This window comes from Panthera pardus, unplaced genomic scaffold (assembly GCF_024362965.1).
Source record: "Panthera pardus isolate Hobbes unplaced genomic scaffold, ASM2436296v1 HiC_scaffold_11, whole genome shotgun sequence".
Classification (NCBI taxonomy): Eukaryota; Metazoa; Chordata; class Mammalia; order Carnivora; family Felidae; genus Panthera; species Panthera pardus.
The window spans coordinates 81939038-81950714 of NW_026526666.1; the positions used below are offsets into that span (position 1 = coordinate 81939038).

At 48.1% G+C, this 11677-nt stretch overlaps 1 protein-coding gene across 2 annotated transcripts in view; it reads left to right on the forward strand.

Moving 5' to 3' along the window:
* The window catches only part of YARS1 (tyrosyl-tRNA synthetase 1), a 28429-nt gene extending 17040 nt beyond the window's left edge, over positions 1–11389 (forward strand). For both annotated transcript variants that reach the window (XM_019429753.2, XM_019429754.2), the window contains exons 7-13: positions 1954–2089; positions 2562–2647; positions 6033–6168; positions 6957–7054; positions 7926–8119; positions 8668–8809; positions 10525–11389. In XM_019429753.2, the coding sequence (XP_019285298.1) occupies positions 1954–2089; positions 2562–2647; positions 6033–6168; positions 6957–7054; positions 7926–8119; positions 8668–8809; positions 10525–10635 (903 nt within the window). In that variant the 3' untranslated portion in view covers positions 10636–11389. The remainder of the gene's footprint in view (positions 1–1953; positions 2090–2561; positions 2648–6032; positions 6169–6956; positions 7055–7925; positions 8120–8667; positions 8810–10524) is intronic.
* The last annotated feature ends 288 nt before the right edge of the window (positions 11390–11677 follow it).

Here is an 11677-nt window from a genome sequence, read left to right on the forward strand (position 1 = left end):
TGCCAACTCTGACTTGAGTTTAGAAATCTTCAGCAAGAGAGATGCCTGGGTGGCTCAGTTGGTTGGACATCCGACTTTTGATTTCAGCTCAGGTCATGATCTCACAGTTCTTGGGATTGAGCCCCACGTTGGGCTCTGCACTGGCAGTGTGGAGCCTGCTTGGGATTCTCCCTCTCTTTCCTCTCTCTCTCTCTCTCTCTCTCTCTCTGCCCTGCCCCTGCTCGTGCATGTGCGCTCTCTCCCTCTTAAACTTTAAAAGAAAGAAATCTTTAGCAAGAGATGAAGATATTGAAGACTCAAAAGAACAGTTACTTGGCTAACTTGAATTCTTGTAGATTTGAATTCCAAGGAATCTGAGGTTCATCCCGTTAATTCCAGTGGTTCTTGAGTATTGAAGGACCCAGAAGCAGTCCTGATAGGATCCAATCATAATCTTAACAATTTTACTGCTGTGATATTGTGTGATAAAGCACACAAGCAAAAGTAATGTTTTCGTTCATCGACTATGGTAAATCTCAGCCTTACTAATGAGGTTAATGAGGTGAGGGTTACATTTCACCAAATAGCATCTTGATTCTTAGAGTGATATTTGATATAACTAATATGACAAATACAATATTTTTTAACATTTAAAAGTACTGCTTAGGGAAAATGCACTTTTGTTTTGATCACTAAGGGTACAGAATGGAGGGCTCTGTGGAACCCAGAGATGTGGAAGTTTGAGTTCGGGGTTCCCAAACACAGCTGACCTTGAGAACCACCTAGGGAAAGCATTGATTAGACTCTGTTCTTAGAGATTCTGATAAAGCGGTTCTGGGAAACAACTCAGGAGTCTGTACTTTCTTTCAGATTCTACTAGGTGATTCCGATTGAAGTCACGTTTGGGTGCTCATCCAGTTCTTTAAATCTGACTTCTCAATCTTTGATCAGAGATCAGTAAATATATGCATGGAAACTTTTCTTATTATTTTTAAAGGAATATACTCATTCGTTTTTCTCTATGTTAAGGTGATCCATGTATCAGCTATTTCTCTGACAAAATATCCTATCACTCACCCTATCTTAACCCCGGAAGTCCGTGTTAGTTAGCAGCAGTTCCTGAACACGACTGCATCAGAATCACACAGAGACTTTTTCAAGATACAAATATCTGGCCCAACCTCAAGAGATTTTGACTCATCTCCCAGTAATTCACATTTTTTTACAAGCACCCCAGGTGATTCATACACAGGCATATGTGGACCGGAATTTGGTAACCACTGTGAACCCAGAGATCCGTGAGTTTACTCACTTCAAAATAAGAAACAACTCCTATTACCCTAAAAAGGAAAAATGGCTCTAGGTAATATACAGTACCTAGTGTGGGGGCTTGCTGTGAAACAAGTCCCCTCACACATTGTTTGTGGCAATGTCAATTAGTCTTCCCCTTTCAGAAAATCGTTTTGGGCCTAGCAGTTTTGGGTAGCTTAAGGAAATAATCTCAGAGAAGGAGGAAAAAAAAACCAACTCTGCAAAGATATTCATTGTATTATATATAAATTGTATAAATTAGAACATAATCTAACAGTTTAGAAATCATTAAAGAAATTATATTGTCACTAATAATCGGGACTATAATACACCATAAAAATTACAAGTGGTAGCCACTCAGAAATACTTATGATAGAGTCTCAAGTGAAAAAGCAAAGAGTAGACATTTGTTCTCAAACTACAGATTTGTAACGATTCTGTGTGTTATAGACAAGGCCTGGGAAGAACACAGGAAAACTGAACTAGTTATTTTTGTTGGGGGGCAATATCGTGAGTGGCTCTTGACTCTGATTAATTCTGCTTTTGTTGAAGCTGTTACTGTTTAAACCTTCGTTTAAAAAAAAAAAAAATGGAAATACACAGATTCGTTGAGCATATCTCATTTCCCACCATAAGAGGTCCCTTCTCCTCCATGGCTTCTAGGAGTCCAAGATTGATCTCCTTGACCGGAAGGAGGATGTAAAGAAAAAACTAAAGAAGGCCTTCTGTGAGCCAGGGAACGTGGAGAACAACGGAGTTCTGTCTTTCATCAAGCATGTCCTCTTTCCCCTTAAGTCTGGTAAGACACCCTTTTATTGCTTCTCAGAGGCCAGGCCGAGGTAGCAGAAGTAGTGCTGAGGTCGCCCTTGTGATTTGTCAGAATCTTCCTTCGCCGATGGCTTCCCTGATTCTGTGCTCTGACTTCTCATATACCGACGTACATTTGGAGTCGGGATGTCATTTCACTGCCCGTGGGGTTGTTACCAAGGTTAGGTTCTAAGCGGGGTGTCAGGGTGGGCAGGGGTGTAGAGATGAAGGTGGGCGCAGGCATGCTCAATTAGAGGAATACAAAAGAAATGTAAGGCACGATCCTTCCCCTTGAGCTTGGATGCCAGCTGGTTTGCTAGCTCATCTGATTTAAGAACAATAAAATGCCATATAATAAAGTTCAAAATATATAATAAAAACTAAAACACCCATAATATTTGAGCTAGGAATGCTGACTCTGCCATTATCAATGAGTTTGTTGGCATAGATCCATTTTCTTACAGAGTTTGTGATCCTTCGAGATGAGAAATGGGGTGGAAACAAAACCTACACCGCTTACTTGGACCTGGAAAAGGACTTTGCTGATGAGGTAATACCAAAGGAGGAGTAATCCCCACTGAATTCCTTCTGACAGACGTCTCCATCTTGGCCCAGCCAGGTTTCTAATATGCGCCGCAAGGCTCTGCTTGATGCTGATGTGTATTGTGTTAGTGTCTTAATGAGGATTGGGGTGGTTCACAGTTTAGATGGGCACATGGCACAAAGCTCGTATATTGATGTCCTCATCATTCTGCAAAGGATTTAGCCTGGAATGAAGGACCAAACCCAGCAAGATGAAGCATTTCAGGGAGAGGTGCAAAGTCCAGGTTCAAAAAAGAAACACCTGTGGAAGGTAGCTAGCTAAAGGGTACTGATGATCTCAACAGACAGTTTAACAAAAGAATTGCTAGGTGCCCATGTGTTAGGCACCATGGTAGGGGCTGGCATTACAGAGGATTAAATCCTCATGAAGGGGATGCCTGGGAGGCTCAGTCGGTTACGCATCCCACTTTGGCTCAGGTCATGATCTCACAGTTCGTAAGCTCGAGCCCTGCACCGGATGAGCCCAAGCCCCACTTTGGTCTCCACGCTGATAGTGCAGACTCTGCGTGGGATTCTCTCTCTCTCCCTCTCTCTCTCTACTGCTCACTCACTCGTACCCTCTCTCTCTCAAAAACAAATTTTAAGGGGTGCCTGGGTGGCTCAGTCGGTTGAGCAACTGACTTCGGCTCAGGTCATGATCTCATGGTTTGTGAGTTTGAGCCCCACATCAGGCTCTGTGCTGACAGCTCGGAGCCTGGAGCCTGCTTCGAATTCTGTGTCTCCCTCTCTCTCTGCCCCTCCCCTGCTCATGCTGTCTCTCTCTGTCTCAAAGATAAATATAACCATTAAAAATAAATAAATGAATAAATAAATAAATTTTAGAAAATCCTCATGGAGCTCATGGTCCAGTGGGAGAGGCAGACATAGAAACAAATATCACTGCTATGTGACTATACGATGACGATGTACATGTATGATCCAGAAATATAATAGGAGGAAGTGATTGCCTGGCTGGTCAAGCTTTACAGAGGGGACAGCCTCCGAACAGAGGGAAGAAATTGCGCAAAGACATGGTGAGGTGAGACAGCATAGTATGGAATTACAAGTGGTTTGATCTAACATGAGTCCAAAAGGTGAGGCAGAGTGTTGTGGGAGAGATAGGCAGGGCCAGGTCATAAAGGGAAGATGTGGCCATGGTGCATATGGAGAATGAAATGGGGACTTTTGACTGACTCTGACTTTGGGTTGAATCAGCAACGTGATCGGGCTGTCAGAAACGTAATGAAGTCTTAGTGTAAGTCATCCGAAGTGTAGAGTCTGGAACCACAGAGTTGATCATTCAGTTCTCCACTGTTGTGAGTACATTTGGGGTTGTGCATTCAGCCCTGAACTTCAATTTTCTGAAGTTTATTTGACCATCTGGGCTGTGTTGGTGGGGAGAAGGAGGATGCTGTGATAGGGAACAGACCCAAGCCCTTGTCACAAGAGCACAGTTGAAAGAACAGGGGATGTTTAGTTGGGAATCAGGCCTGTGTTCCGTCATCCTCAAATACATGACAGATTCCCGTGGGAGAGGGGTTGGATTTCTTCCTGTGGCACCAGAAAGCTAAACCAGGTCTGCAGGTGGGGACCGCGGGGGTAGGTGTGTTCGGGTTCAACATCAGGGAGAGCTGTGCAGTGACCTCCACTGTGTGGCAATGGACTGGGCTGCCTCACTTGACCTTGCGTCCCCGTCACTGAGGTGTTCAGGCAGAGCCCGGAAGACCACTGCAGGACACCGTTGTGTAAGGGACAGAACATCAAGTAGAAGCAAAGGTCGGTGACCTCTGAGCTCTGCGGCCCTCCAAGCCCATCTTTTGGATGTTTTTCACAGCCATTGCTCTGAAACCCTTCTGTCTGCAGTCTGAGGCCGGCCACGAAACCCACACGGTACTCCTCAGTCCTGTGAACGGTCATTTGTGGGAGTAACGAAAAGGATAGAAGAAATGTGTCTGAAAAAAGAGCTTGGAGCAGCACTAGCCAATAGCACTTTCTGTGACCATGGACATGGTCTGTATGCACTGCCTCCTCACGCAGCTGCCACTGGCCACGTGTGGCTGGTCAGCCTTAGAACATGCCCAATGCAGCTGAGAAACTGCGTTTCAGTTTACCCGGAAATATCCACATGAGGCTAGTGGCTCCCATCTTGGACAGAGCCGGTCTAAAGCTTTCCTGTTGTTAAAATTACACATGCCCGGGGCGCCTGGATGGCTCAGTTGGTTAAACGTCCAATTTCGACTCAGGTAATGACCTCGCAGTTTGTGAGATCAAGACCCGTGTCAGGCTCCGTGCTGACAGCTCGGAGCCTGGAGCTTGCTTCGGATTCTGTGTCTCCTTGTCTCTCTGTCCCTCCCCCACTGATGCTCTGCCTCTCTCTCAAAAATTTCCCAAGGAAATGAAGGAATATTAGAAACAAAAATGTAGGTATTGTTGTATTACAGGTGTTCATGCCTAAGAGACATCACCTCGGAATATCTAACAGGTGCTTTCAGGCCAGATCTGGGATATAAAAGCACGAGTCATGGGACACAAGAAGAATTGACTTGCTCAACTCTTACTGCATACTTGCACTCCTCACCATTTTCACCCATGTTATGTGATTTAATCCTCATTCTGACTCTCTGAGACTCTGAGATATAGGTATTATCTTCAGCTTTTAAGTGAAGAATCCCAGACTTAGAGGAGTTAACTGCCTGGTCCAGGGGTCACACAGCTAGCTGGAACTCAAACCCCAGTCTAACTCCAGAGCCCTTGTTCTTTCTTCTGGCTCACTCCGCTCGGCCCCCCTCGGGCTGTCTCCTTGGGTTGCATATGTGAATGTTTCTCTGCCTCTAAATGCCTCTGGTTTGTGCCATTCTTCTAAGCATGAATGGAGGGACTAGAAGACTTTGACTAATAAAAACATTCAGCCTCTACAAACCCTCAAGTTGGTATGGAATTCAGAGTCAAAAACCCTAACTCTCATACAGTGAGATAATCTTTCTGAACCTGTTTTCCCTTCTCTGTCAGCTTCACAGGATTGTTCTGAGGATCGAGTAAGACTGTAGGGAGGAGTGGTGTCTGGGTGGCTCTGGGAGCTCACTAGCACAGGTCATGATCTCATGAGTTCGAGCCCCACATCAGGCTCTGCGCTGGTGGTATGGAGCCTGCTTGGGATCCTCTCTCTCTCTCCCCCCTTCTCTCTCTCTCTGCCCCTTCCCCACTTGCGCACTCTCTCTCTCTCTGAAAATAAATAAATAAACTTAAAAAAAATAGAGACCGCTGGGGAAACACCTGCACCCTCCACACACATTATCCTTAGTGGACTTGGACATCTGTGCTGCATCTCACAGAGCCTTTGGATGCTTTTGCAGGTTGTACACCCTGGAGACCTCAAGAATTCTGTTGAAGTCGCCCTGAACAAGTTGCTGGATCCTATCCGGGAAAAGTTTAATACTCCTGCACTGAAGAAACTGGCCAGCGCTGCCTACCCAGACCCCTCAAAGCAGAGTAAGGCGAGCCAGGGAGGGAGGGGGAGGGCCAAGGGGTGCTTGGCATCATCAGGACAGAGAGCCTGTCAGTGGGCTTCAGAAGAAGGTCTGCCTTAAATTGAGAGCCCGAGAAGCCAGGGGGCCCGAATTACAGGAATATCGTACCCCATTGACTCCTGGAATGGAGCTGGAATCATCTGGATTTTGGTTTGGGCGATGCTGTGAAGTGATTACGTCCTGCCGTACCAGTCTACTGTGTGAGACGTGGCCTGTGATCTCATACTTCACTAAATCCTCTTCAGTTAAGAGACCAGTTGGGTTAGACCATGAGGGTAACACAACTGCTCGGGCAGAGTCTGCACAGCTCCTTAGGAAAGCTCATCTTTAGCTTCGCCCAGTTCCCTTGCATGGGCTTCTGACCGGCTCTTAGTTGGCCATCCATTGACCCATGATGCTGAGTTATTAACTTGGATGGTTTTGTGTGACTCTCCCAGAAAAGACTCCATCAATGCATGTGAGATGCATGAATAGAAACACCTAGAGGTAGCAAAGCTACTACTGTCCCTTCCCAAAGGTTGCCAGTCCTATTTTAGAGAAGATATAAGTAGGGGCGCCTAGTTCATGAGTTCAAGTCCCATGTCGGGCATAGAGATTACTTAAAAAAAATAAATAAGAAAAAACTAAATGGGTAGATTCTGGGGATTCTGCACTAAACCCTGCTAGTGTCGTCATTTGGTGGGGTCAGCATTTGGCCTGTCATGGCAGAGGAAGAGAGTTCTGATCCCTTGGGGTTCCTTTCTTTCCCAGAGCCGATTGCCAAAGGTCCTGCCAAGAATTCAGAACCAGAGGAGGTCATCCCATCCCGGCTGGATATCCGTGTGGGCAAAGTCATTAGTGTGGACAAGGTACTCATTTTTCACCACATCCCAGAGAGGCCGATAGGGGTCACGTTTGTCTGTTTCCATCTGGAGGAAACCTGGCCTGGGATGGGAAGTAACATCCCTGAGGTCATATTGCAAGTCAGAACACAGGTGTCTAGTTCCAGGTGTCAGGCTTTTTTTCCCTTTGCTGCCTCTGGACCTTTTGCAACCAGACACAGCCAGGAACTCAGAGCCGGGGTTGGGGAGGAGAGGATATTAGAGGGAGCTTGCTTATCAGTTAAATCTGGTCTGATAGACTCTTCTGGTCTCTACTGGCTTGTCTGGACTTGGCTGCAGGCCTTATCTTGGAACAGCCACTTTGTCTCCCTGCCCCATCCCACCCACCCCTGAAAATGGGGAAGGGAGAGGGACTTCCTTTTACCCAGAGACAGAGGGTTATGCAGCCAGCGACCTGGGACCATTGTTGTGGACTTTTCTTTCTTTCCCAGCATTGTTTTTCACTACAGAGACTACTGAAAGTACTTTGAGATGGCTGCCTCCTTCAGATGGTGAGGCCAGCATTGTCCTCCGCTCTTCTTCCAGGCCACGCAGGACTCAGCCGGTGTAGCATGTGGCCATAGCGGTAGCCGCCCAGACAGTCCAGGCCATTTACTTGTGGAGGAGACTCCCTGCACCTCCTCTTACTCAAACCCTGCCTCTTGGGGGAGAGTAAAATGGAGCTTCAAGGCCCATCTTCCTGTCTGCTCTCTGGGACCTGGAAAGAGTTTGCTGCAGAGGGTCCCTCAGGAGCCTCTGTTGGAGAGTAGATGCCCCTTTCAGCAGTCAGAGGGCTCACCGGACCCCCATGGTCCCTTCCGTCACGATACCGTCCGGGACTAACCTCTCTTGCCGGCAGCACCCAGACGCAGACAGCCTGTACGTGGAGAAGGTCGATGTGGGGGAAGCTGAACCACGGACTGTGGTGAGCGGCCTGGTGCAGTTTGTGCCCGAGGAGGACCTGCGGGATAGGCTGGTGGTGGTGCTGTGCAATCTGAAACCCCAGAAGATGAGGGGTGTCGAGTCCCAAGGCATGCTTCTGTGTGCTTCTATGTGAGTGAGAGCTTGGGGTGGGGCGCGGGCCTGAGCGTGGGGGGCAGGAAGTGCAGGGAATTGGCCCACGTGATGCCCTTCTCCAGGGCATCAGGCGGAACACTTGGAGAAACTGTCCAAAACATGATGCGTGAAGGAATTACTCACCACGCACGTACTGCGAATGAAGCGCTTTACCCAAAGTTAATTTTATTACCACAGGAACTGAAGGTTCAAAGCAGCAGGTACATGCCCAAGTCTCTCTACTAGTGAGAGATGGAGCCAGGATTCTAGCCTAATTCTGACTGGCTGTTCAGGCCTTGCTGTCTCTGTTATGTCATACTTCCTCCCCTAAAAGCCTAGATTTCGGTGTCTCTCCTGACAGAGGGTTTCAGTCTAGCCCCGGTTAACCCAACGCACAAATGTAGTACAGCACCGAGGACTTCCTGGGCCTCTGGCGTTGAGGAGGCCCTAAAGCCCCACAGTGAAGGCCCCGGTGCTCTGGCTTCGCTGGCCGCTGCAGGCAGTCCATAGTCTCACTCTTTCCTTCTCCTGTGCGTCTTCCCCAGAGAAGGGGTAAACCGCAAGGTTGAGCCTCTGGACCCTCCTGCCGGCTCTGCTCCCGGGGAGCGAGTGTTCGTGAAGGGCTACGAGAAGGGCCAACCGGATGAAGAGCTCAAGCCCAAGAAGAAGGTCTTCGAGAAGCTGCAGGTAAAAAGCTGCAGTGCCCCCTCTCTGGCCTGGGCCGCCTGGACCGTGTCCCCAGACTGCTATTGCTGAGTCCACAACTGCCCTCTCCCCCGCTGGGCCTTCCTGCGTCTGAGCCCCTCTCTTCCTTCAGTCCAGACCGCCCCGGAGAAGGTGTCTGAGCAGCACGGGAGCCCTCGCACGTACCTAGCATGGACGGGCTATTTGAGGCACCGTGTGAGGGACTTCAGACGTTTCCTCACTTGATCTTCAGCTCGTGATCAGAGGCCTGTCCCTATTGTACCTGGCAGGATACCTGCCAGGGCCACACAGGGTCACCAGCAGGGATGAAGCCAGGGTCCCACCACCACCCCCAGCCTACCTTGATCTTAGAACCACTCATTCTTTGTCTGCTCTCTGGGACATGGACTCCATACAGCCTGTCCCTGTGACCCCTGAGTGCATTCGTTCCCTCAACAAATACTGAACCCCTGCTGTGTATGCCCACCACTGTTCTGGGCGCTCGGGCTACATCTGTGAACAAAGTAGCAACAGTTCACTCTCCTCATGGAACCGACATGTGTGATTATGAGCAAATGAGGAATTAATACCTCATTTCCTCGCTCAGCCAGAATGTTTCTGGGTGAGGGGCATTTAGAGTGTTGTCTACTTCCATCCGTCCTCCTACATATGGCGGGTGGTTTTACCCGCTCCCTCCTTTCCTGCTTTTCCAGGCTGGTTGTTTTGTTTTGTTTTAATGTTTTTTAATGTTTATTTATTCTTGAGAGAGAGACAGAGTGTGAGTGGGGGAGGGACAGAGAGAGGGGGAGACACAGAATCCGAAGCAGGCTCCAGGCTCCGAGCTGTCAGCACAGAACCTGATATGGGGTTTGAACCCACAAACTGCAAGATCATGACCTGAGCCAAAGTGGTACTTAACCGACTGAACCACCCAGGCGCCCCTCCAGACTGGTTTTTTAAATCACTTATTTTTTCTGGCTATAAAATCAAAAATTTTTTTAAGTTTATTTATTTATTTTTGAGAGAGAGAATGTGGGAGGGGCAGAGGGAGAGAGCGAGAATGCCAAGCAGGCTCCACACTGTCAGCACAGTGCCCGATGCAAGGCTGGAATTCACAAACCCCTGAGATCACTAAGATCTGGATGCTTAACCGACTGAGCCACCCAGGCGCCCCAATAAAAATTTTTCATCATAGAAATGTCTAAAGTGGAGGGGATATGAAGAAAATGAAATATGCATAGTGTTGCCACCTAGTGATACTAGAAAATAGCATTAGTGGTCATTTCTTTCTGGACTTTTTCTATGCATGGAGATGACATATTTACAGTTTGAGTCCCACCATATGTTTATTTAACTTTGTGCTAGAAAAACTTCCCCATCTTTTTAAACACTGAGAGGGGGATCTTACTGTATATACTATTGTATCATAATTACTATAATTTAATGAAATTATCTAACCTTATTAGACGTTGAGATTCTCTTTGGGTTTTCACTATTTGAACGCTGAGATGGAGGTCTCAGTACATAGTCCTTTGCACTTACTCGTGACTGTTTTCCTAAACTAAATGCCTAAAATGAGCTTCCCGAGGTGAAGAATGAGAGCTGGGTGCGCAGCTCACAGGGAACCTCGGCCTGTCCACACTGCTAGAGCATCAGAGAGCCTGCTCTCCTGCAGTCCCGCTGTCCCCACATTCACTGCTTTTGTTTATTCCATGCAGGCTGACTTTAAAACCTCCGAGGAGTGCATCGCACAGTGGAAGGAAGCCAACTTCATGACCAAGCTGGGGTGCATCTCCTGTAAATCACTGAAAGGGGGCAACATTAGCTAGCCAACCGGGCACCTTCCTCCCTTCTCCCGTCACCCTGAGTCATCTGCTGTCTTAATTTGCTCCGTCCGTCACCCATTTATCCATCTCCCAGGACACCGAACCAGGAAGTTTGGGACTTTATCAGGTGTGGGACTCAGTAAGCGGCAGCTCAGCCTCCCCAGAATCCAGAACCATCCTGTCTGGCTGAAGTGAGCCGCTGACCTCCCAGGTAGTCATGCGGGTGGGGCAGCAGCAGGGAGCCCAGCTCTACCTTCTTCCCTCGGCAGCTGACTGGAGAAATCTGGTTTCAATAGAAGTCCTAGAAAAGGCTTATGCCACAGTCGTCCTAATTGGAAAAATATTGGTTCCTGTTTTCCTAGAGTTATCCCAGCGGCTGTCTCTGTCTGGGATCTGGTGCCTGAACTGGGCTAATTACAGCCTTTCCCCAACAGGAAATTGTGGGATTCCAAAAGCAAGGGGAAGAGAAAACAGAGAACCTAGTGGTCTACCGAGGGGTTGGCAGCTTTTTTCCCCAGTGGCCGCCAACCTTGAGGCTTGGCACTGGGGGCAGGGCCAGCCCCCAGGGCTCCTGGAATTTCTCTCCCTTGATTCTGTTGGGTTGAGACATTCCCTAAACCAGCTGTGTGTTATTAATATCGGAAGTAGGGCGGGCACAGCCTGAATCCTCCTTCAGAGAGGGTGGGGTACTTCTCCATAGGCATCTCAATCAGAATCACTATCACTGTCATGAATTCAAATAAACTATCTGAACAAAGGTGTCTGGATGAGGCCTGTCTGTGAGCTGGACCATCCCAGGAGAGAGGAAAAGGTGTGGAGCAGCTTCTGGGCCCCTCACCCAACCTAGGCTGCTCATATCTTGGACTTCTGACCCTGTAATGTTGGGAGATAGTGAATTGGATGGATGACCAACACTTTGACTTTTCCTTCGTGATAAAAGCAGAAGAGGCCCACTTTGGGGTCCAGTGCTTACAGGAGGCAGAAAGAACATTCTCTCATAATAGTGGGCCCAGACCACCACCCTGTCCCTCCATTAAGAAACAGC